Raw genomic sequence first — 27,262 nt, 5'->3', positions numbered from 1 at the left:
GCCAAAATACTTGATCAGGATACTATGCCATTGGTTACTAGCTCAAGCAGGTCCTTAAATAGCTGCTGAATAATACAACCCATCTTTTCTAAAGACAGAAGACCCCCATAAGAACTAACAATTTTGATTGAGAAAATATTTTTTTTTCCTGTATCCTTCCTGTAATTCACAACTAGCTTTCTTTTCTCTAGTAAAGCTTTGCAAGCCATTAATCTTTAATGGATCAGTGTAAAAGGGTATGGAACGGGAAGTGCAGAGATGCTCGTAAAAATAAAGGAAATTTTCTGGTCAATTTTTAGATTACCTGCTTTTTGTGCTCATTTTTATGCTTAAGGCAATATTAAAGACCTAATTTAAAGCCAAACACAGGAAATTTAAGGATAAACACTAGCAATTATTTATCCTGTTGCGCTTATTAACCCAGCATGTGGCAGTAGCGTTACCACTATTTCCATAAATAATGCACTAATCGATTCATCTGTTTTACTGCCATTCATTCAATTCACCTTCTCTGCTATTACTATTCTGCTAACTTGCCAATGACAGGTATGTGTCATGATAGTCCTCCTAGTAGCTCAGCAAATTAAATCTGCCTACGAGTATCATTCATGAGCCAAACCCAGTGCTAGTTCTAGTGGGAAAAGGACTAAACAGAACACGATAAGGACTTTTGAACTTTCACACTGAAAACATTAAAGCAGGAAACACAATGGAGGATTTTACTGTTTGACACTGGGGCTACGTCTACACTGGCACCCTTTTCCAGAAAGGCTTAAAACGGAACAGTTTTCCATTATAAGTATTTCCGGAAAAAGCGCGTCTACATTGGCAGGATGCTTTTCCGGAAAAGCACTTTTTCCGGAAAAGCGTCCGTGGCCAATGTAGACGCGCTTTTCCGGAAAAAAGCTCCGATCGTCATTTTCGTGATCGGGGCTTTTTTGCAGAAAAGACTACTGTGCTGTCTACACTGGCCCTTTTCTGGAACAGTTTTTCCGGAAAAGGACTTTTGCCCGAACGGGAGCAGCATAGTTTTTCCAGAAAAACACTGACAATTTTACAGTTGATCATCATTGCTTTTCCGGAAAAGCAAGTGGCCAGTGTAGACAGCTGGCAAGTTATTCCGGAAAAGCAGCTGCTTTTCCGGAATAAGTGACTCAGTGTAGACACAGCCAGTGTTTTATTTCAAAATTGAAATATTCCACTTAAATCAGACACCGTGGTGTCAAAGTAGACAGGTTCAAGCCAGAGTTCAAAGCCAAGTCCAAATCTCTAACTTAGGGTATGACTAGACTACAGGCTTTTGTCGACAGAAGTTTTGTCGACAGATCCTGTTGACAAAGCTTCTGTCGACAAAGAACATCTAGACTACATTCAGTTCTGTTGACAAAGTAAGCTGATTTGTCGACAAAACCCTGTAGTCTAGACACAACCCTAGATGCAATAACACCTTCTGTCGACAGAACTCTGTTGACAGAAGGCGTTATGCCTTGTAAAATGAGGTTTACCAGCGTTGACAAAACTGCTGAGTTCTGTCGACGTTACGTCGACAGAACTCAGTGGTAGTGTAGACGCAGGTATAGTTTTGTCGACAAAAGTCCACTTTTGTCGACAAAACTCTGTAGTCTAGACACACCCCTAGAGTTGTTAGGTTTGGTAGGTTTAATAAAGAATCTTTATAGAGACAGACATGAACTGTTAAGTTCAAATGTGAATCCAGATTTCTACTTCCTCAACATTGCGATGGGGTTTGGGGATGAGTCTATAGTGTTTGCCTATAATTGTTGATGCTGGCTACCTTAGTTGGTACTAAAGAAACACAAGTAGCAAGTATTCCACTTTTGGATAAACTGTTTGTTAGGCAGAAAAAATGTTAACTCATTTGTATTATTTCCACCTCTCGCCCCTTCAAAAAGGTGTAATGTTTTCTTAATAGTTTTTTTCTTACTTTGCTAGTAAAGCACCTTTCCCCTGTCTTTTTATATCTGTTGTCACTGTACCTTCAAAATAAAAATACAATAAAGATTCCTTATTCATTCTTTGATCTTAATACTTAACATATGACCTGAACAATTTACCTTTCTGGAAAGTCTAAGTATTCCCTTTTTCTCTTAATTCTCATAAACATGGGCATTCTCTCTTTATGGCTTTTGTTTCATCCTTATGTTTCCACACATTTACTATTTAAAAAAAATGTGTTCCACTTTTAAAAATTCTTATGAAGTTACTCAATAAGAAGAAGACCTAAATTTAAATGCAGTTTTCAAACAAAATTACAGTTAAGTGTAATGAGGGCTGAGCCCAGCTAGGTATCAAATGCACTAGGTTTAAGGTGCAGTGGATGCACCTTAGATTTTCTCATTCCTTGCCCCCCTTCACTCAGGATCTTTTCCTCCCCCTTACAAGCTCAGCACAGCCAGTAAGGCTTTGTCTATCCTACAAAGTAAGGGTGTAGTTCATAGTTTGCACACAAATACTTGTACTAGCGCAAGGAGAGCTAGCAACAGTATAAACAGTAGTGCTGCCAAGGTAGCACACACAGCCGCAGAACGGCTTAGCTGTACCAAGGGTGTACCCACAGGGTTAATTGGTTGTACTTCTATTTATACTTTCACTAGCTGTCATCAAACTACCATGACTATCTGTACACACAAACTGGGAATCACACTCCTACCTCATGATGTGGACATAGTATAAGAGCATAATTCTACCACCTTCATGTGCCCAAACTCCACTGGGAGTCAAATTGAGTTCAGTGACATGATTCGTGAATTAAGAATGGTGGAACTGTGACCAAGTGAGGGATCTTTAAACAAATATTGGAGGTGTCCTTTCGCATCCTCTAGGATTTGGTAACAAAGGCATCCCAATTTCCAATAATGAAGAGAGGAAAATCTATAAAAACCAAATATACTACTACAACAAATTTAATCTCCTGTAAACTGTTTTCAGATTTTATCTGGCTACAGTGTGGCTGGTGCAGTGGATTAGATCTGGGCTTTTACTACTGTAGCCCTGATTTCATATTTTAGGCCACAAGTGATAATCAGTTTTAGGGGATTGAGAACCTTCACCCGTTTCTACACATCACAAAATGCTTCCCTGCTTGAGAAATTTGATTCGAGAGAGTCACAAATTTAACATAGCAACCTAAGCGTACTCTTACAGAAACTGTGTGTTTGGAGAAACTGTAGAGTGTTTATCAGTAGGAGAAAATATTTTTAATTGATGAGAATTTCTCGATTCTCTCGGTCTGGCCATGTACAAAACACCGTGGGCTCAATTTTAATCTCATGCGCATGTAAAGAACAAGTAACTTCAGTCAAGTTCAGCTCAGTAAAGCAGCATGCCTCTATAAAAGAGATTATAATCAAGTCCCATGGTGTAAATGACTAGAAAGATGCACAGGAGTTTCTATATTGCAGGAAGTTGATTCTTCTACCCATGATGTCATAAGACTTTCCATTACATGATAAATCAGAAAGGCAAAAACCAGAAACTAAAATATGTGTTACGCTAGCTGATAAGGAAAAAAGGAAAGAATGAGGTCAAGTCTCTAGAGCAGTTTACTAATGCAGCAAATAAAAAGCCTGGTCAGGAAAAAATACAGAAATCAATGAATGTCCAAGGGACTGCATCACAGAATCAACAGGTGTCAGATAACTTATCAAACAATATCACTTTGCTTAATAATATGCCAAAAGGAGACAAATGAGGTGAGGCTGTCAATGCTGTTTAACTAGTTCCCTGGTTCATTCATAGTACATTCAGTACATGTGGGAGACAACACTGCATTTGCATCATTAGAAAAAGAGAAACAGGCAGGTGCTATTGAAGAACAGGCCTATCGGGATGGAAGAACAATACCAGTGGTAGTTCTCCTAAAAGGACCTCGGAGGGTTTATTTATTTTAATGTGATATTTTTCTTTCCAGGAATTTTTGAAGTGGTTTTATTCGTTTAAGTACTTTTGAGTACTTTATATAAAATTAAAGATTATTGAGGCAACTACAAAATTTCTGCCAATATACTGGATTTAAAGCTCTATTCAGAAATCCTATCTATATAAAATAGTTGGTTTTGTGATTACAAAAAGTAAAATTAGCTCATCCACATACAGGTACAAGATTTGATTTGAATATCCTTACTGAAAGCTACAGCAACAAAGAAATATAGCTAGTGAAATATGACTTTGTAAAGAATATTTTAGTATTAAAAGGAATTTAAAGAGAGCTGTATGTTAGTTTGTTGTACAATGAATTATATAAGTCCTACCACTTAACAGTGAAATGTTCCAGAAAAAAAACCCTCCTATCCTACAGGAAGAAAATATTTCGAAACTATATCCTTACTGTAAGAATATTTTCTAATTAAACATATTCATAAATTAAAGTCCTGCATGATCCAGAATGCCAAAATTCACCTTTCCATTCCATTTCCATCTAGTATGTATAAATTATGTAGCTATGCATAACAATTAAATATATACATATAATTTTAGCACAATACACATTCTGTTTATATGCTATGAAATAGACCGAATACATTGTAAAATTGGCACAGTTTACATATCTGGTAATTTTACAACAAAACATTATATTTCACTATCACAAAGAACACACTTCTAGCAAAAAAGTTCCCAGACAAAAATTTACATCTCTTTGTATTCAACAGAGTGTTACCACACATCAGAAATGGCAAGTGTAGATGAGAATATTGAAAACTCAGTTATAATCATAATTAATTACTGCAAATGAGCGCAACTTAAGTATAAATGTGATTAATGCCATTATGTTTTGTCCTTTCTAGGCTGGATATAAGCATTTCTGAGACTGTTAGTCTCCTTCCTTTGTTGATATATCTGGCTATATTTCCTACAGCTAGGCTCATGAAATCTAGATAAGCTAGAGGAAAGAAAAGGTACTTTTCACACAGGAATGAATCTATTTTCTAATCTGAGCCCACATGGACAGTGCACAGACTTAGCATTATAACAAGCATTAGTAGGCAAATCTTAAATCTTAAAAGCAATTATTGTTATTGTGTACACATTCTTATAACGAGACTTCCAACTTTTGGTACAGAACCCACATTATGATCCCTAAAAAGGGGAAGAACAAAACAGTGGAACTCTTGACTTTTTATATTTAAATTGGAGTATGGGTATGAGACTGTCCTATTTCAGGTGAGTTAGATGCAGATCTGCTGACCTTTTTGGTACCATATTTTGGTTTGTCAGTGTTTAATCTGAAGCTAAGTCAAATGAACCACCAGTACTTTTGATCTTATTGCTGTGGATCTAGATCCTGTGCATTCCCCGGGCATGCAACTATTGACTATTTAGTTTGAATGTTGAGCCTCAGCAATAAGTTCTGCTTACTGAAATGTCGTCTGAGTTATACATGGAGCCTATTTTTAAAAATGTATACTAGCGGGCTGTACCCCGTGTTTGCTAGGCTCTCCAACCCCCCTTCCTCTGGCTGCTTTCACAGCCAGAGAGCGTGAGAATGGGATGACATCATTCTGTCACCTGGCAGGAAAAACTTTTGAGAGATAGAGAGAGAGAGATTATTGTTCATCCAGTATGTAATGCTGCTTCTGAATATTGTAAACAGATTATGGAGGCCATAAAATTTTTACAGGGAAGCTTTTACCCTCAGATATTTTCTTCCATTTAAGTATTTTATGTTTTGACTTCTTGGTTTTTAAATTTTCTGATCTCTCTGATACAATACATAATAAATACTGCATCTGTTTGAATCTTCTCATTTACCTTAAGACCTCTTCACACAAGTAGAAAGGGCCTTAAACCAGAAATCAGTTATCCCATTTTATGATCTCCATATAAAACTCTGGAAGCATAAAGGGGCCTTTAGTGTAAGACGCAGGTCCAAGATGCTTAATGTAGAGACATCTGAAAATGGCTACACTTTTGTAAAGGTATATTTCAAAGGGGAATTTTTTTCAAATGTTATCATGCTTTCACATCTCAAGAAACATACTTGTTCTCCAAGAAAGAATTTCATTCTATGAAATCAATAAGAAGCATCTAATAAATATATGATAATCAATGAAAAACTTACTATTGACAAGGAAGAAATTAGGTAGGTATGGTGCGTCATGTTGCAGAAGACTGTAATTCATCAAACCTGTAGTCCATTATACTACTCACTGCTGTAAAATTTGCCATAATCACCAAAATCTTCAAACACAAAAACAAAAAAAACAAAAAACATTTAGACATTGAGACAATAGAAAATGTTTCTTAACCAATGTATTCTACTAAGCCTCCAAGTTGTTTAAAAATACCTTTCAAAACAATTACACTATAACCTATTTGATTATTACCATCATCTGGCAAGAAACTCTTACAACCAGTGTTAGGCTTAAATACTTACAGTTCTTCTTTCCAATTTTTCTTTTAAGATGACCTTTCAGGATTGAAATCCCTCTTTTTTTGTTTGTTTTAAAATAATTGATAATGAATCAGTATTTTATACACAATATATTTCAGGTTAAACTAAATTTATCCTGCTCTTTCTGTTCTTTTCCTCAGAAACAAACAGCAGAACTTAATGCTGAGGAATAGCATTCCCAAACAAAAGAGTCAACAGTTGCATGCCAGGGGAATCCTCAAGTACACAGAAACAGGGAGAGCAGTACACAATTGCTACAACTCACCCAAGGATCCAGTTCCAAAACAACTCAAATACTGAGAATATGCACAAAAGCAATGGTATGTGAACTTTCTGTAACCACCCTTCCTTTAATCTCCAAACACATGTATTACATACTTTTGCATCTTAAAAGTTCTTTGTTTCATTATATTATTTGCTTTTCATTATTTTAAAGTAAATTCAGGCCTTGTGAAAGGTGCCAGACTGAAGATTCATCACAGACCAACCTGAATTCCTTGCACAAACAGACCCAAGGAAAGCAGGATTTGGCTTTATACTTCAAAATGGTTCGGGCATTTTGAGAAAAGGGATGAGACGGTTAGTGTCAACAAGTACTCACTACAATCTGAACTCTTATCCATTAGAAACTCGATTAAGTTTACAAAGCAAGGTCATGTCACAGACTTCACAAAAGAACCATAAATGGTTACACTCATTTAAGGTCCATTAAATAAATGTCAAGTGGCAAAAAAATAAAAATAAAAAATAATTATTATTTGCTTTTACCATATGCAGATGTTGTACATGTTGTCTTTCACAAGGAAAAGCTCATATGAACTCTATTAAAGGATTTTTGGATTTGCCTTTTTCTTATGTACTTCTGTGCAGTAATAAATAACTTAGCCATAGTTTTCACTAAATATTAAACATTCAAAAGCATCTTCTGGTTTACAGCAGTAGAAATAGAAATATGTACAAAGTAAACAACCATGTGAACTATGACTCAGTAGCTAACAGGATAACTCATGTGAATAAGGAGTAGTCACTCACAAGAATGAAAGTTTTTAGGACCAGGACTCTCAATTTCTACATCTGAGTGTCACAGTAACCTGATTCAAGAGTATTTGTGCTAATGTTTTATACTACTTAATTTCTCAAAGACATCTTTACAGGGTCAAAAATCATATGAGATCTGGTCTTTGCATGGTATTTGCACTGTTCAGAAGCTGAAATACCATGAGAAGACCTCACCGCTCCTGGATGCATTAAGCAAACAAAATGAAATGAAAACTGAATCATGTAAACATAAATGTCAATATAGGGAAGGATGTATTAAACACCCAACAAAAAACCTTTAAGGGGGAAATTTGTTTATCTTATAATAGGCAATTTATTCAACATCAGCCTGGTAACTGCTAGAAAAGCAATTAAAACCCCCCAAAATATTTTTATTGAATTCTTACTATTCAATTTAAAAAAAGTGCTATATTTTAATTCATCAAAAACTCACGTATAGTCATTGTTCAGCCTGATAGTTATTCTACACAGAGGTGAAATAAGAATACAGAATTTATTATGTAAAATTGCCAGCAGATGTTACATGTATAAAACCAAAGTGATACTCAGGGCAGAGATTCCTGTACCAAAATGATGTCTCTGATCCCATCATCAGATCTGCATGGGTAGAGTTTAGTACCTCTGGGGAGCTCCAGCAAGCTCAACAGGTTTCCCCATGAGCAACGAAATCCAGAGTGATTCAGTTAACCTCCAAGCCAAAAGGTGCGCCTGTGGCTTGGACAGAGTTGGGACGATTTATGGTTTTGTTTAAATGGGGAAACGCATTTCAGACCCTGCTTATAACACCACTAATGCAAACCGCATACAAAATTAAAAACAAAACAAAACAAGAACTGAGGTATCCAAATGCAAGTATAGTAGATAGAATGTGACAGAGCAGCTGATTTATTTCCTTTAATAAGAGAAGTTATTTCCTGGCAAAAGGATCATTAATGACAAAAGTAGCCTGCAAATGAGGTCTGTAAAAATCTATACAACAATTTGATCTGGTACAATATGTCACAACAGATAATATGTATCTTGCACTGACAATTAAGTAGAAACCCATGGACATTTTGTATGCATTTCACAATCAATGAAATGACATTTGGTCAGTTCATTTCAAGCATTCAGCGGTCATGCAGACAGACTGGTAAGTCCTTTGCTCTCTCTCACTCTCCGTTATAGAACCCGATAACTATATTCTAAGCACATCCAAAAGACATGGGGAATAAGATATGTGATCCGTTCAACCAGTCGTTCATTCATCCAGTGCTATTTCCAGTACCTGAGCATGTATTTGAAACAATAGATATATTTAACCACAGTGAAATAGCTATCAATGCTCTCCAAGTCACCGTTTTCTTTTATCTAACAATATAGGAAGAGGCTGCCACTGAGATGGGATACTATCTTTTTCCCTCCTTGAATCAATATAAGTCAATGTCTCTACTTTGTCTTAACAGGCCAGTTATTTTCCATTACAAAGATATTTTGTGAAGTCAAAGGAGTAATTTTTTCACCGGGCCAAAGCTCCATTTTCTGTCATGAATAAGGGAGTCATGTCAGGTAGGGAGTAGTGGTTCTATAGCACTGCACTGTCTTCTATTCAGTGCACAAGTTCTATTCAATGCACAAGCTCTAACTGACACACCTAGTACAAGAAACCTGAATTTAACTGTCATTCCACTCTTCCTCATTTATAACATGCTCCATTTCCTCTCCATGCCAGAGGCTGTTTATTCCAAATTTTCCCTGAGGAAGGGAAATTCTTTGATGGCCATGACCCAGCTGAGTACAGCTACTTTGCACCACATGATCACAGAAAGCAGACACATATCATATGACAAATATAGACAAATATTATAGTAATATAAAAATAAACAAATAATAATAATAATAACTAATAATAATAAAAACCTGATGATTACTATTGCTTAGCAAACTACACAGTCATATGTTGAATAGCAGTTGCATGCATTTCTACTTATTGTATGCAAAAAAAAAAAAATCAGCTGCTATATATGTCATCCGTCCTACATGCTGTTGATTACGGTGGAATGATATTTAAGAATATCCTAAACTACTGAAATTAATTTTTTTAAATAAATATGCAACATACCCGAAATCAATATCCCTCCAAGTGTGCTTCCACCCTAAATCTATATGGATTTGCAGGGTCACAGTGTCGAAGAAGAGAAGGAAATGGTGAAATGCTCAAGCAGAATTTGTACTATAGCAGGTTAATATTACAGATAAACTTATGTTATTAAAGTGAAAGAAGGAAGAGAACTAGTAAATGATGCATTTAGTCTTCCAAGGCTGTTCATTACAAAGGTCCAAGAACAAAGTGCAATACAAGTATCTCAGCATGTGCTTAGAGAACAACTAGTAAATTGTTATTGGATTGTGGTTATTTGATAATAAATGTCTAAATATCTGAAAATATCAGCTCTCCTGGAAAAAAAGGAAGGAGTTTAAAATATTATTTTTATATTATATTGTAATATCTGCCTGGGGAAATAAAGCTAAAACAGCCAGCTTCATCCTCGCAGATTCTTGTTAATACTTGTCAACTTCAGCTATGTGCACTTGGATTGAGAAGTGCAGGGATGAGTCAGATTGTATTTTTAATTTTTTCCACTAGGGTCATACATTCTCCTCTTCACTGCTATGTAGGATGCCCAAGTTGGTGCAGCAAATACCCAATACACACACTAATTAGAATGATGAAATTTGTAAAGGTGCTGGAATTCTCAGGAACACCAACAACAAAAATAAAAGTTTCACAGTCTATTTGAGTTACTAGATAAAATCTTATCATATAAGTGTAGGTAAGCTGGCAGTTGACTGACATTACTCATGGTCTTATAAATAGTTGGATCTTATCTTTTTTTCTGCTCATGGAGCTCAGATGACATTCTAAGAGGTAGCTTAAACTGTGTTTGTTCACTGTCTCCTAATAATAATTTTCCTTATGCTCATAATAGCTTATAAAGGGCCTCCACTTTGTTCTTTAGTATCATTTTATTCTGACAGATACAAACATGATCTATTAGCAAGTGATACTGCTGGATGGCAACAACGGGACAGCAGAAGGTTAAATCTCATATGTACCTTCTAAATAAAAAAAAATATTAAAAAAATCTGCACTTCTGAGAGCAAATGGGATGTTGAAAAACTATAAAATGTGTGCCAGGTGCACAAGTCTGACGTAACACTAAAACAAGTGCATAACACATTCTGGCAACATCAGCTTCCTTCATGCTCATCGACCAGTGCCACACGGAAGAGTCACATCTGCTTCTCACATAGCTATCTTCCTAGTCTGGCCTGTAGGGAATGGAATGTACTCAACTGCTATGGGTATTGAATGTCTCACTTCATTAAATAACTCTACCAGCTGATGAATGAACAGCACTGTTGGACTTCCTTAGCTAGGAAGAAGTGAAAAGATTAAGGGGACTTGAAGGAGGAGGTTAAAGATAAGAACATAAGAATGCCCATACTGGGTCAGACCAAAGGTTCATCTATCCCAGTATCCTGTCTGCCAACGATGGCGAATGCCAGATGCCCCAGAGGGAGTGAACATAACAGGTAATCATCATGTGATCCCTCTCCTGTTATCCATATCCAGACAAACAAAAGAAACATTTGGATTCTCTCAGCACTAAAGATGACAGTTTTGGACAAAGGATAAGGATTTAAAAAAAAAGTAGAGGCATTTTTTTAAAAAAATCACAGCTCAGACCAACGCTGACTTTAAAACATACAGTGATCCTTATCTTCTACATTATAAGGGATGGTTTAGTGCAACTCTTCTAATGTTAAAGCTAGGTTGGTGATGCACTAACAATCTGCCAGCTTTGAAAGATAGCTTTGAGGAGGAGGGGGAAATTACAAATTTAAGACAGGGGATAGAGAATATAAAAAAATGTCTCTGTCTCTTGGGAAAGGGAGCCATCTAGCCCATTTATAAGAATATGCTTTCCAATGGCCCAAAGAGCAATGGAAATATTGGTGGCAGAGTCAGCAACTTATTTGCCAAAAGAATAATCTGGAAGAGGCATCCTGGAGGTAGGATGGAAATCAGAGGGAATGAGAACAAAAAGGGATTATTCACTGAATGTAAACACATTTCTCTTTCTAGGAAAACTAGCTAGCCAAAAGAGCAATTTTGGTAGGAAGATTAAGATGCAAATAGTGGCTTTAAAGTTTAAAATAATTTGAAAGTAAACTTTTTTTAATTAACAATAAATGCAAGTCTTCAAAATCGCTAAAAAATTAACCTAACAGATGTTCTCAATTATTAAAACTGAAGTCATACCTACAAAAAGACTCAAATCACATTACTGATTTTATAGAACCAGTAAAACTAGATTTTTAAGAACATATTTTATTACATTTTAACGCAGGTATCACTGCAACTTAACCACAGGCAATGAGAAAAAAATCAGTATTCCCTCCCCACAAAATTAACACAATGCTTCACTGACCAAGCTACTGGCAGCAAAAATACTTAGTTATCATAGGGCCGAATAATGCTCTGCTTCAGGGAATAACAAGATATTGGAACAATTTTTCCTGTTAATTTGATAAAAATAAATAAGATAAGGGATTCTGATGCAGCAGGATATTCGCAGTAATGAAAATAAATTATATGTAAAACAATGAAAGTAAGATTAAAGATTTATCCTAAACCTATCAAAGGCTAATACTTAAACAACCACATTAGCCCTAAATATTGAGAAAGTTTCCAAAAACAAGAGGATACTCCATATGAGATTATACTTATAATATAAGTATTACGAGAAAATGTGACTATATGGTCCATGAAGTAGGAAAATTTTCTTTAAATTTTCATTATCCCATATGTCTGTATTACAGGTGCTAAAGATGGAGAAGCTCAAAAATTAGTTTTGCCCAATACTTCTAAGCATGAAACAATTTCAATTACAGTAGAACCTCAGAGTTACAAACACTACAGTTATGAACTGTCCAGTTAACCACACACTTCATTTGGAACTGGAGTACATAATCAGGCAGTAGCACTGTTAAATGAAACTATTTAAAAAAAAAAGAAAAAGCAGCATTTTTCTTCTATATAATAAAGTTTCAAAGCTGTATTAGGTCAACATTCAGTTGTAATCTTTTGAAATAACTTTAATGTTTTATTTGGAATTACAAACAATCTTTATTCTTGAGACCAGGTTCTAAAAATCAGAAAGAAGTGCAATAGTTTGCTCATGTGCCTTTAACAATGTCCCTTTGAAAAACTGCCAACAGTCTTCAATTATTTTTCCCTCTTAGTCTTGCTCGCCATGGGATCTTGCCTCCAGGCTCCCTGTATTTACTAAAGTCTGCCATCTGCAAATCACTGTTTTGCTGTCCTCCCTCCAATTTTTCCTTAGAATTGTGAAAACGATCATTTCATGATCACTTTCACTTGAGCTGTCTTCCCTTTTCAAATTCTCAGCCAGTTTCTTATAATCAAATCTAGAATAGTCTCCCCCCTTGGAGCCTTCTCCACCTTCTGAAAGAATAATTTAAAAAATTCCTCCAATGCATACCAGGAACTTGTTGGATAATCTTTGCCTTGATGTGTTATTTTCCAACTGAACTCTGGAGAGTTGAAGTCCCTTATCACCATCAAGTCCTGTGCTTTGGATAATTTTGTTAATTATTTATAAAAACCTCTCCCACATCATCTTCCTTGTTAGTTGGTCTGAAGTAGACCCCTGCCATGACATCAGCCTTGTCTTTCATCCCCTTTAACATTACCCAGAGAGTCTGAACAGTCTGTCTACTTGGTCCATCTCAACCTCCATCCAACAGTATACATTTTTAATAATAAAGGATATTGTTTGTATGTTTGTTATCTAATAACTTGGACACTATAAGACCTACCGCAACCAAACTTTCCATGGAATAACCTTTCCTTCAGGAAAAGATTTTAAGGTACTTTTGGACCTGATTGGGTCCAATCTCAACCTGTAAAAATAAAAAATAACCCACCGTGCTGCGCTGCATGGGCAGCCCCACCAACCCTAGGTCACGTGCCCACTGCCTGCAGCCCCAAAGCACCATCCGGGACTCGCCCCACCCCCACATGCACAATGGCTAGGGCATCCGCCCTGCCCCCCATGGCTACAGTTACCATGTAGTCTAAAACCCCCCCAAAATGGCCACACTTAATGGTGGGGGTGAGGAACTGGCCGAGAGGGGAGCGGGGCTGTCTGGGGGAGATCAGGGGAGGAGTGAGGACACTTTTTTTGAAAAAACCCTGTAGTCTAGACATACCCTAGGGGAAATGGGTGAGCAGGATTTTTCCCTTCAATTCCTGCTCCTGGCCACTTTGAAGCTAGAAGGAGGGAAAAGCAGCCTGAAAACACTGAGATGTCAGGAATTGGGAGAGAGGGATGTCTGAGAAATTGACTGCAGGAGCCAGAAGGTGGTGAGAAGCAGAAGGGGAAAGAGCATTAGTCCAGAAGTGGAGTAACAGAGGAGAAGCTGATGGAAACAGTGCTGGTGGGTAGGAGCTCTGGGGATTCAGATACCAGCAGAGGGAGAAGAGGGGGAAAGAAATGGGCAGGGGGGAGTTTATGTGTGCTTGAATAGGTTGGGAGAAGGATAATCACAACAGCATAGCCTCCTCTAGAACTTGGAATTCGAGCCTTAAGACTCAGCTATTCCTCTGCTGTCAGTAAGTAACTGTGAAATCTGCTGGCAAACTATCTGATCACAGTCTAGTGCCTCATCCACATACTCAGCCTATTCACTGTTACCAGTTTATCTGGCAGCTCAAAGGCGAGAGCTCTGTGCTTATAGCTAAAAATCCAAACCCTATTGATGAATCAAGCTGCGGGTCAATATAGTTCTATGTGACTGAATTTCTATTTCTTCGAGTTGTTTTTTTCCCCTCCACAATTTGCTTTAAAAGAAAAAAAAGGAAATAAGGCATTAAATCTCTCAAAATTATGTAAAGAGAATGTGAAAGATGTGAAGTCAAGCCCTCAAAAGCACTGTGCAGTATTAACAGAACCTCTCTCCAGGTATGCATTATAATGCAATTTTTAGTTACATGACCACATACTTCATTTTTCCCAGAGGAGCCCTGCCTCAGCTAGTAGACAGGATGAAACACTTTTCTGGTATTGCCTCCCTCAGTCTTTCAATGTTCCCTTATAACCAGGCCTCCCAAACTGAGGTCTGGGGGGAAATCCAACAGAAAAAAACAACCTTATACAGGCAGTCCCCGGGTTACATACAAGATAGGGACTGTAGGTTTGTTCTTAAGTTGAATCTGTATGTAAGTCGGAACTGGCGTCCAGATTCAGCCGCTGCTGAAACTGACCGCCAGTTCTGACTTACATACAGAATCAACTTAAGAACCCCAGGCGTCCCCAAGTCAGCTGCTGCTGAAACTGATCAGCAGCTGATTCCAGGAAGCCCAGGGCAGAGCAACTCTGCCTCGGGCTTCCTGTAGTCAGCGCTGGTCAGTTTCAGCAGAAGCTGACTTGGGGACACCTGGGGCAGAGCAGCTGGGGTGCTGCTGGGTTGCTCCAGTAGCGCCGCTCCTCGGTGCTACTGGACCAACCCAGCAGCACCCCATCTGCTCTTCCCCAGGCGTCCTGATTCAGCCGCTGCTGAAACTGACCAGCAGTGGCTGAATCAGGACCTGAAATCTTACAATTGACGACTGAATATCCAATGGCACATCACTCAGTTAGTATAGGCAGTCCCCGACTTACGCGGATCCGACTTATGTCGGATCCGCACTTACGAACGGGGCTTTCTCGCCCCGGAGGTCGAGGTGGCGGATTGCTACCTGCGAGCTCCGGGGCGAGAAAGCCCCGTTCGTAAGCTGCTCTGGTGCCCCTGGTCTGCTGGAGACCATCTCCAGCAGACCAGGGGCACAGGGCGGGTTCCCGCGCCTCTGAGGCTTTGCCAGAGCAAAGCCTCAGAGGCGCGGGGAACCGCCGCTGCTGCCACTTCAGTCCCGGTGCCTGTGGTCTGCTGGAGACGGTCTCCAGCAGACCAGGGGCACCAGAGCAGCTTACGAACGGGGCTTTCTCGCCCCGGAGCTCGCAGGTAGCAATCCGCCACCTCGACCTCCGGGGCGAGAAAGCCCCGTTCGTAAGTGCGGATCCGACATAAGTCGAATCCGCGTAAGTCGGGGACTGCCTATACTAACTGAGTGATGTGCCATTGGATATTCAGTCATCAATTGTAAGATTTCATGGGATGTTTTGGATCCTTTCAGGATCTGTCCTGTTCTACAATGTGTCTACCTATTGGCTAGCCCCATAGCTGCTCAATAGGGAGCAAAACTGATATTAGCGTCTCAGGCAGACTTCTGTTGTACATTTTCCCACTCACTTTAACGTGCTAAGGATTCTCTGCCCTCCCTTTCAGTAATGTACACCTTTGTGATTAAATTGCCCTTCAGACTACAACATCTAAGAATCCATCCTGATTTTCTTTCTTTGGCTACGTCTAGACGGCAAGCCTCTTTCGAAAGAGGTGTTTTCGAAAGATACTTTTGAAAAAGCTTCTTTCGAAAAAGAGCATCTTGACTGCAACCTCTTCTTTCGAAAAAGTGAGCCGCTTTTTTGAAAGAGAGCACCCAGGCAGTCTGGATGCTCTCTTTTGAAAAAGCCCTGTTTGCATTCAAGAACACCTTTTTTCGAATGAGCACTTTCGAAAAAAGGCGTTCTTCCTCGTGAAATGAGGAGTACCGCCGTCGAAAGAAAAGCCACGTTCTTTCGATTCAATTTCGAAAGAACGCGGCTGTAGTCTAGATGCAGGTGAAGTTTTTTTTTGAAAGAAGGCTACTTTTTTCGAAAAAACCCTTCAGTCTAGATACAGCCTTTGTGTCTTACTATGACCCAATTCTTACTACTTGTGCTAGGTAAGTAAGGAGAAATGTGGCCACATCAGCACAGATGGGTATTTGCTGGTAGATTAGACCTGCATGTCAGCTCACTAACACTGCTGTCCAGAGCCAGAGGAGGTTTCACTGAAGCTATTCATGGGGTAGCAACAAATCAAAACATATGCGGAAGGGTTCAATCAGGGGCCTTGAGGAAGATGGATGAGGGCAAGTTGGTAATGCAATGTATGCGCGCATGCACACACGCATGCGCACACTCACACACCTGATAGCTTCCTACCTATGTCAAACACATTCCATCTCCTACAGGCCCAAATGTTCTCTTTTCTCCCAGAACCTTTTCTTACCTATCATTTGCACATCACTGAACAAGCTCAGCCACCCTTCTCAACATATTTGTGAAACAACTACAAACAAAAATTCTGAAATGGGATTCCCATGATATCCTTATCTTGACAACGGGGCAAGCTTCTTGTGGAAGAGTATGTAGCATTACTTACTTGGGGCTTTCCTTAGACATCTGCAATACCCAGGCACAAAAGAATGAGTTATAGATGGAGTATATAGGCCATGGAGATGGATGTTAAAATATTATATGATTGATTTCTTACTCAAAAAAAACCCTGTGCTCTGAAACATGCCCTTTCTGAAGCAGTTTGGAAATTTATTTTTAGTGACTTTGAAAGACAACTGCACTAAGATTCTTAGCAAAGCAGTAGTCTTTGCCAATATGCTTTGGAACAGATTCCTATCTCACATTGAAACAGGAGTAATTCCAGTTAAAGGTTAGAATGTGCAATGTGAACAAAGGCACGTGTAATGATTTGCATGGGGAAAACATCTCCTACAGAAGCACCGGAGGATACTGTGCACAAGGCAGTGGACTCTCTCTTGATAGTGTTTAATGTGCATAAGGATTACATACCGGCTGTGTCTAGACTGGCCAGTTTTTCCGGAAAAACTTGCCAGCTGTCTACACTGGCCGTTTGAATTTCCGCAAAAGCCCTGATGATCTCATGTAAGATTGTCAGTGTTCTTGCGGAAATACTATGCTGCTCCTGTTCAGGCAAAAGTCCTTTTGCACAAAACTTTTGCGCAAAAGGGCCAGTGCAGACAGCTCAGATTTGTTTTCCGCAAAAAAGCCCCGATCGCGAAAATGGCGATCGGGGCTTTTTTGCGGAAAAGCACGTCTAGATTGGCACAGACGCTTTTCCGCAAAAAGTGCTTTTGCGGAAAAGAGTCTGTGCCAATCTAGACACTCTGTTCCAAAAATGCTTTTAACAGAAAACTTTTCCGTTAAAAGCATTTCCGGAAAATCATGCCAGTCTAGACGTAGCCACCCTGTGCAGTCCATTTGCATGGTGCAGATGCTTCATAGCCGCAACGTCCGGTGCTAATGGGGATATTTCTAACAAAGCTTTTAAGCAGCAGGCACTAGCGTTTCAGGATCTATTGCTTTTTGTAGAAAAAGGCACTGACACTACACAGTTTCCACAAAGTGCTCAGACTTTTAGGAGATATGAGTGAATGTCCCAAATACAGTTGAAATTAAGACTTCTGTATCTCCTTGGTTGACGAAGCAAAGTGAGGCAAGCTTGCTTTCCCTTTTTTTACCAGTGGGAGCAGCAGATGTTCATTTGCTGCAAACCAGCCAGGTTGTTTTTCCCGTTGTTGTTCCAAAGAAATCGTTAGCAGTTGCCAGAGTCTTATTCTTATTTCCCACAAGTTGTCAGACTCAGGGGAACCAAGTTGATCATTTTCAGAAACACAGACAAGCACACACTAAAACTTTGCACATGCATCAGAGTCCTTCATGCGAGTAATGTTGAGGTGAGATTTGCCATTTGACTTCACCTGATAGATCTTTTGATGAACTATTTGGAGCTTGGCCCCAGCAAGGGCATTATCAGTGTTGCCATCAGTGCTATGCGTTCATCAAGCATACAGTATGTTGCAAATGTTTCTGTGACTGATGAAAATGATGTTAAGCTGATGTCAGTGTCCTGAGCAAGGCTGCCCCTCCGTGACCTTCCTGTTGCAGCCAGAAAAATGGATATTTGAGACTATCAGCTCACCAGGAGGACAAAGCTCAAGGACACATTGTCCATTTTCGTTGAGGCTACCTGTGTTTTATTAGACAATAATATATCCTCAGTGCTCCCAGTCCTTTCCCAAATGGACTCTGAAATCACCAAGGACAGTAAATCTGTTCCTTATGGGGAAATTCTTGATGATTTATTCCAGATGAGAATAGAACTAATCTTTCTGCTATTTGAAGTAGTTAAGTGTCGGTCTGTAGCCAGACAGAAAAGTCAGGGTTTCAGAGTTCATATTCATATCCAGTCACATAATCCTCTCATTGATAAATTCCGGTGGGGGACATTCATAAAGGACAAACTTCTTGATTAAAAAAAACTGGCATAGTGTATCTTTGGTTCATTTTCAGGTTTGGCAGCCCAGCAGAAGTGGCAGTTTACCTCATCTAGTGATCCAGTTTTCTAAAGACTCATCTTATGGAGGACAGGCAGTAGTTTTCTGTAAATCGTGGCTGTTTTCCAAAGTTTTTGGTCTATTAGTTCAAATCTGGTTAACACAGTGCAAACATTCCAACCAGCAATGATTAATTTAGATCCAGGACAGAGGAAGTTTGAAGGAAGTGTTTTTATCCCACTTTTTCTATGGCTTTCCATGAATTGGGGTAAACAGGCCACTCCTACTTAGGGCGAATGCCTGGGTCATCCCCCATATGGCCAAGCTATCCAAAAGCACACACCTTTGATGCATTTGCCTAGGCAAAACAAAAAAGCAAAGAGTTGCCATAGACCCTCCAGTCTCACCAGGGACTGTAGAACTGCAACGGCAACACAAAGGCTAAGATGACTGGTATAGGTTTCTTGCAGCTCCTAGCCAGAACACCATTCTGAGCTGAAGGAAGCACCTGCCTTATCGTGTCTGCAAACGCACCTTTTCTAAATGGGTGTGGTCCCAGTAGTGTGGGTACCATCAACCAACAGGATTCTTTCTGGCTTATCATTTCCTTCTTCCAGTGGATTCCAATATCCAACCCTATGGCACCACGGGGGTTTTCCCTAGAGGAGAAAGGTTTACTGATGGCACTTGTCACTCACTGTTGCATTGCTGGCTGCACTAGCCAGTGGTGAATCCCAGAGGAGCCAAGCAGAGGGCAATCTGAAAGTCAGATACACTAAACAGGAAAATCATGGGGACCATTGACATGATAATGCCAAAAACAAAAAAATGCAGGGAAGTGCTTTCAGACAAGCACAGTGGCAACAATACTGAAAGCAAACATATTTTCTTGCTGAAATTCTGAACTAAAACAAATGCCAAATACAATTTTTGCTGCATGAGGATACATGATTAGAAATTCCTTTCTGCCCCAACCTTACCCCCACATGACAGTCATATCTACTCAGCTGCATGGCTCTGGGGCTGAACTACCAGTCTGGTTAAATGGCTCCAGTCTGGCCTGCCAACTGGGGAGGGAGTAGAGGGGAGGGAGGCAAAGGAGGTTCTGCCACAGAACCTAGAGATTCAAAGAACCTAGAGATTCAAAGGTTAAATCAACACTGGAGCACCTTGTCATGTACTCTGGCAGTGTTAAGGGCTGGGGGGCCCTTGCTTCCTCCTCCTCAGGTCCTCACTACTTCTGGCAGTGCATAGCCAGCCTCAACACAAGAGCCCAGAGGCCCTCAGAGATTTTCAGCACCCCCGGCTCCAGTTTTCAATATTGGCTGCTAGTCAGCTTGCAAATAAACAGTTTTTAATTGACCCTCCAAAGCACTGTTTGTAGGATAATCTACAGGCAGTCCCCGGGTTACGTACAAGATAGGGACTGTAGGTTTGTTCTTAAGTTGAATTTGTATGTAAGTCGGAACTGGTACATATTTTAGGGGAAACTCTAGCCAAACATTTCTTCAGAGCTCAGTTTTATTCTCCCATGCCTCACTTCCCTCAGTCCTTTATTTTAAGCTGAGGTGTCTGCTGAGAAAAACCACTCCGTGTCTCCCAGGTCTGCTGGGGGGGGGGGGGGGCGCTAGCTTCGCGTCTCCCTGGTCTGCTGGGGGAAGCAGCTAGTGCGGGGTTGCCTCACCCCATTTGTAAGTAGGGATCTGATGTAAGTCGGATCCATGTAACCCGGGGACTGCCTGTATATAACTAGACCACCTTTCCCCTCCTTTAAAATATGGCCGTTGCTGAGGGTAAAAATATTCCATGCCAGATTCCACCTATGAATTGACACATCCAAAAACATGTGGGTAGAGAACAGTTTTAAGGCTGGTGACATTAAAATGCAAAACATAGTTCCTCACTCTTTTCTCTATGTCTTATCAATTTAAAAATCTCTTAACAAAACAATCAGCATAATTCAATAAAACCTTAACCAAAGAAATATAATTTGATTTAAATATAATACTGCGTGAGGTCAAAACTTTATCTCTCTATAATTATTATTCAGGATAGTTATGTTGTACTATGCACAAAACAATGTAACTTCATAACTGTGTTTTGTACATAATAATAATAAACGGTGTTCCTACTACATCCTAAACAAAACACAAAATTGCAACATTTTATCTTCAAGTGTTTAAATCAGGGCACGAAAAGATAGCCATGATTTTTTTTCCTGGTAAAAAAACAGTTAGGCTGTGTCTACACTGCACCCCTTTTCCGGAAAAGGGATGCAGATGAGACAAGTCGGAATTGCAAATGAAGCGGGGATTTACATCTCCCCTGCTCCATTTGCATGGACATGGCTGCCGCTTTTTTCTGGCTCGGGACTTTGCCGGAAAAAAGCAGCAGCCATGTTCATGCAAATGGAGTGGGGGAAATGTAAATCCCCGCTTCATTTGCAATTCCAACTTGTCTCATCTTTTCCGGAAAAGGGGTGCAGTGTAGACACAGCCTTACTGTATAAAATAGCATACATTTTATTACTATTAAATAGGAAGTAAAGAGATTTACATCTTTGTTGTTCAGACACAGTTTGGTAGTGAGTTCTTAGCATATCTCTTCTAAATGTACATATTTTCATACACTCCAAACTTCAAGGGGCAAGAGACTGTTTTACTTGAGAGTTTTCTCTTAAACAAGAGCAGTCAAACACTGCCATTTTACAAACTTCTTGAACTATTTTGGAGTTTTGCAAAACTAGTTTAATTCATGAACAATTGTATTTGAAATCTTAAAATAAGTTGTTTGTTTTCCAAAGAGGGGGTCAGTTTTTAAGGACAAGATGAGGTTTTTAGCTGAAAGGAAGACTGTGTTGTATTAGAAATAGAACACCTCTCTCCAAAACTAAGCTCATAAAAAGAAATGCCTTACATGTTTTATTAAATGGCATTTCCTTTTTTATTAGAATTTGTTTTTCTCTCTCAAAGGCTATTTGTTTTTCATTCGTGCATAGTCACTACTAATTGTATTTTTTAAACTGGAAAATTAAGTAAGTCAATGCGAAAATCACAGAAAGCAAGATCTGAAATACAATATACCCAAAACACCTTTTATAATAATAAAGCACAGAAAGTTAGCCCTACATTAAGATGAATTTTCTACTGTGAACAATAACTAAGAAATGTAAATATAAATAAGGATCTGCCTTAGGCATTTCTATTGTGTCTATTACTACAAGTGTCTAAATGCCATCTCATTACTGAATACAGAAGTTTATCAATCCAGATAAACACCAGGATCATGCAAAGAATGAAAATATCAGCATAAAATTGAAAATTCTGAACTAAAACAAATGCAAAGTAGTAAATAAACTACTGCACTGATTTAGTTAGAAAGTACTCCATTCCCTCCTTTTGTAGGCATATAATTTAGATTCTGTTTATTTAGGTTTAACAGTAGGTAAAATAATTTTACCTCATGGTAATTCTCACTTTTTCTAGGAAGGTTTTTCTTTTTGTTTTTAATGTCAACTCAAGCAATTTTATCTGGAGGAATGTGAATGAGAATAGGGGAGAGAAAGAGAGGCACAATGAAACTGATAATACTATGATTTTTGTCTTCACTGGAGAAAATATCATCACTTTGTTTTTGGCTGACGAAACACTTGGGAAATTTCCTCTAACTACTCTTAATTGAAGGTGATGTTGACAAGTGTGTTGCCTACACTGACAAGCAAGTCAAGCAACTTACTGTGAAAGGGATGTCTTGAGGCCTACCCAGAATATGTCAAATGAGCACCAGTTTAATTGTAAGTGGAAAGGAAAGGCAGCATTGTCAGATACAGGAGATAAAAATAAAAACAAAATTTGATTGGCTGACCAATAACCCTGCTTTTAGGGAAGTAAGTAACTCAGACAGCAGTATGCAACAGAAGTGCTGATTACCCCAAAATGGAGCAGACGAAAGTTTTTTGTAAGGGCAGAATGAGACAACAAATATCTAACGTCAGCAATTGTCAGGCGAGTGGAGGAGTACCAAAATACCGAAAAAGAGTATATAAGGTTGGCTGAAACAGACCAAGAGCGGACGGGTTGCGAATCCAAAAAGCCAGGTCTGATCAACCACGGCTCCCTCCCTGGCGCTGAATCTCGCTGCCGCACGTAAGCTCCGAAAGGGGAATAAGCTCCGAAAGGGGAACGAACACCGGTCGTAAGTTGCAACGAAAAATCCAAAGAAAGGAAAAACATAAAGAAAAGAATATCTCCTGAATCTAAGCAATGCTTCTATCTTTCTTAACGTATTATATAATTGTTAACTCCATAAATTGTTTAAAGGTAAATTAGGAGGGTATATCTGTAGGAGAAGTTATTATTTCTTGGTTTTTTACTGTACTGTTTTTCTACTTTTTCTTTGTATATTATATTGTCTTAAAAGAATCAAAAATAGTAAATTGATTCAAATGGAAAATTAATTATAAAGTAAATAGAAAAAATAAAAAATCTTTGTTTGACCCTAAAAAGAAGTATTCCTCTATCTGTGGTTTCAAATCCTTTAAAGAACCAAACCCGGTTACCGAAACTTACCAATCATCAGGGAAGAGACAAAGGCGTTGAAGAGCACACATTCCTTTTTGAAGAAGCCATTGCCGTGGTGAAAATGTACTAATAGACAGCATAAAACAAAATGTAGATGTTGGAAAAGAAGCTCAACAATCTTAAAAACGGAGGATGAAGGAAAAAAAAGGCAAAATCACTGGGATTGTAGAGGCAGCTGTCTCCTTTGAAGCCTGGCTTCTGCAGGTGGATGATCTAGAATGTAAAAAGAAACATTTAAATTTGATTATCTATCTTTAGCTTAGTTCCAAGGTTTTTCAATAAAATCAACATACACTAATTAAGATCAACCTCTGTAACTGCTACGAGAACAATTAAAATATAAATATTATCTCACAGTTACCATGTATCTGAGACACTATAGTATTTCACTAGTCTACGCAGAAGATGATTCAATGACTCCTCAGACATCAGGGCAAATGTGAGCTATGTTTCTATTATCCTTTTCCTAGTGAAAAAAGATTATATTATGGATTTTGTTTCTCCAAAACTTTCTTGTGGATGCAGCTGTAATATTTGCGACTTTAATAGTATATTCAAGCATTTTTGCTGAAGTTCACTTTTGTACATCCATCTAAACTGAGGATTTTCCTCCCCAATAACCTGAAAGTATTTGATTCCCCAGAAGATACTACTTTTCCTTAATAAACCTGAGTATGGCTCATTGAGGTCAGATATCTGAAAACTATCATAAATACAAAGATTACCCATAACAATTCTTAGTGCGTTATTTCCCTAGTTGCTAGACTTTCTTCATATTACATTTATCTTATTTTTTCCCAGGTCTAATTTGTACTCAAAGACTTTTCTCCTGACAATATATCTTTCCTGTTACTGTTCTCAAACTTCCCTCTATCTGATATTTTAGCAGATTTTGGGGAGATGTAGCTTTAGATTTTTTAGCTTTTGGAAAGGAAATATACACTTAAATGTTCATGCAACCTTCTTGCCCAGTTTTTTTGCGGGGAGCAATAGGGAGGTAGAGAGTCTGGAATATGAGTTATAAATAAGTAATGCCTATACAGAAAGAGAAAAGAGAGAACTGAGAAATGCATTTTATTTCTAATTTACAAGGACAACTAATCAGGAGATACATGTACTAGTAAGGCAATTATGTGTGGGTGTATTATCCAGAAAATTGCTGAATATAATTGGATTTCAAGGTGCAGATTCCAAGAACTGATTATTATTTCCCTCTCATTTTCTACTAATTCCTGGATGATTAAACTTAACGGACTGTGGTCAACATTTTTATAAGGGCTCACTCAGAACCAGGGGTTTGATTTTCAGGAGAGTCCAGCTTCCACCTAAGCACTAAAATAAATGGCTGAGTCTCAATCTAACTCGGTATGTTGAGTGCTGAATCCCTTTGAAAATCTCACTCAGTTGAACATCCAGATGCAGGAAATGATCATAGAATCATACCATCATGTGGCTTTAGTCAACAGTTGATAAACAACTCTATTTCAATACTGGATGAAATTATTTTTCTGTAGATACATACATACAGTGTGATCGTTTGTGGAGAGTTCTGACCCTTTATTAGGAAAAGATATCAGATGCAAATGTAAGACACAATTGTGGGGAAGAGGAAAATGGAGGAAGGACTGGTCCTCCTAAGTTCAACTAAAGAAAGAACATTTTCTATGAATCTATGTTGCATCTCCTTAGAGGTAAGTGTAGCTGTTTCCATGGTACTATGAACACATATCCTCCCATCGGACTCCACAGAGACCTTACATGTAGGGCAAGATGGGCAAGTCAGGAGGTCACTCTTCATTCCATTCCAATATGGTACACAGCAGAAACTCAACTAAATGGTATTAAAGAACCTGTACTTTTTAGTGGAATTCTTCTGCAGAGTGGATGCCAGTTAAGAAACTCCGCTTCATGGCAAGAGGTACAAGGACCCTGGAACTCCTATGGTGCTCAAGTGTTTAATGGGTGCTTTGTATATGTATCTTGACATTTCTTTGAATTTTTAATGAACTGCAATACTATATTTGAGTTTGCATACAGTGTTGGAGTGAAGGATGGGAGATCGGTCGTTGACATCCTTGTAATAGCTAAATGCCAGATAATTTCCTCATTTAATGAAGGTATGGAATTTGTCAACTCTTCCTTCTCTGTATTGGTATTAGCCTGGAATGAGACAAACCACGACATGAAAGGCTGAAAACTTGTGATTTCAATGGCTCAGTTCTTGTAAAATATTTACAAAGGAATTCTTCTAGGTCATTGACCACTGACAAAGCTGGAAGAAAGTGAATCAATCATGTTCAGTGTAATCCCTCATAAAATTTCACAGTGAGTCACCAGTCACAAATAGATTCCTGCTCCTTTTGGGGAAAAACAACCTAAGGAAGTAGCAGGAGAGGACTGAATGAATGAACAAAACAGTCCATGAACTTCTCTCTGAATGGCAACTCTTTAGTTGAATGTGGTTGACATTGCATATAGAAAAGGGTTTCTATAGTGTTCTCTATTTATATCTGCCAGTACATAAACCTGAAATAGTAAAAATAGTTTTTTTTAAATTCCAAAAATCTGAAATTTCAAATAATGAATACTAGCTAATCATGAATTTTAACAGAAATCCAATTGAAAACACATGGCCCAATCATGCAACCCTTCCTCTGATTAAGGGTAGCACAGTCAGACCCATCACTTCTAACTTAGAATTATTCTCATGCTAAATTACAGACCTGAGTATCTAGACTGTGGGGGCCATCTTGCCCCAATGGAGACATTATTATGCCACTGACAGTATGGGACTCTCGTGCACACTGTATTCAAGAAAGCTAAATCTCCAGACTTTCAAGCATTATTTCATCACATCCTTTATATGTGCTCTTTATCAGGCATACACAATTGCAAAATGTGATAAACGTGTTAGTAGAATTGAGAAGTATTGTTATCAAGATGCTGAATGATCCCCATCCTGACACCATTGGACTTAAACAGAACAAAGATTTGGCCCCAAATAGAACTTGTACTTTCTAGGAAAACTTCCAAATATCACATTTGAGACTTCATCTATGCAGGAGCTCAAATCTATTACAATAGTGAAAGCAGGTAATTCATACAGGTTAGTACATAGGTTTCTTATAGGCCAGTAAAGCAATGTTGCCAGTTTCAGTAAAATTTATATTAAACCTTGTGCTTCCAATAGGCAAAAAATAATATCTGCTACATTTCCCATTATCCAGATAATGGGACAGATTCAATCAGATTGTTGTGAAACTAAAGCAGGGATGAATTTGCACCAATGCTTGTTATATGCTAAAATCCATAGCATTATATGCCTCAGAGAAAATATATTCAAATTACTGTTAAAATGAGCAGATAAGTTAATTTACATGGACAGACAGTAATTTTAAATAGTTAGTTCTGAGCACTATGGATACTAAATATCAAATTTAATGGTTAATGGAGGAGGGGGGGAGAATGTATAACAGACCTGTCAGCAAAAACTACAAAGAGGAATAATATATTTCATAAATCACTGGCCCAAACACAAACACATGAAGAAGCCTGTTCTGAAAACATGTATGCAGATGAGCAGTCAAGCTCACTTCAGAAGACTGTTAATATGCATTATGTGTATTCCTGCTTTCAGAATTGGGTCCTAAGTGCCCCTCTGGTTGGTAGTCTCAGCAGAAAGGGCAAAGCCTGAACAGACACGAACACTTAATTTCTCACCCTTACAAATCTTTAGGACAGTGTTGGTGCACATTAGGTTAAGAATTCTGCACCTTGCATATATCCCTTGACAAAAATCACAATAGACATAGACAGCCATTCCACAAACACTGCTGCCATACATCTCGAAAAAAACCTGGCAAATCCACTGTGACTTTGGATTCTTTTATTCATTAATTTATTTTAATA

At 38.6% G+C, this 27,262-nt stretch overlaps 1 protein-coding gene across 5 annotated transcripts in view; it reads right to left on the bottom strand.

Annotated features, from left to right (window-relative positions):
• Window positions 1–27,262, bottom strand: part of CHRM3 (cholinergic receptor muscarinic 3) — a 461,598-nt gene that overhangs the window by 306,531 nt on the left and 127,805 nt on the right. For 4 of the 5 annotated variants that reach the window (XR_012902822.1, XR_012902823.1, XM_025181843.2 and 1 more), the window contains exons 2-3: window positions 23,342–23,566; window positions 6,080–6,198 (exon numbers count right to left, since the gene is read on the bottom strand). Coding sequence is in view for 1 of the 5 variants with exons in the window: in XM_075924818.1 (XP_075780933.1) it covers window positions 23,342–23,433 (92 nt within the window). In the remaining 4 variants the exon portion in view is untranslated. The remainder of the gene's footprint in view (window positions 1–6,079; window positions 6,199–23,341; window positions 23,567–27,262) is intronic. The other variant, XM_075924818.1, reaches the window with a different exon arrangement.

This window comes from Pelodiscus sinensis, chromosome 3 (assembly GCF_049634645.1).
Source record: "Pelodiscus sinensis isolate JC-2024 chromosome 3, ASM4963464v1, whole genome shotgun sequence".
NCBI classification, from domain to species: Eukaryota; Metazoa; Chordata; order Testudines; family Trionychidae; genus Pelodiscus; species Pelodiscus sinensis.
This window is presented reverse-complemented; position numbering and strand designations above follow the sequence as displayed.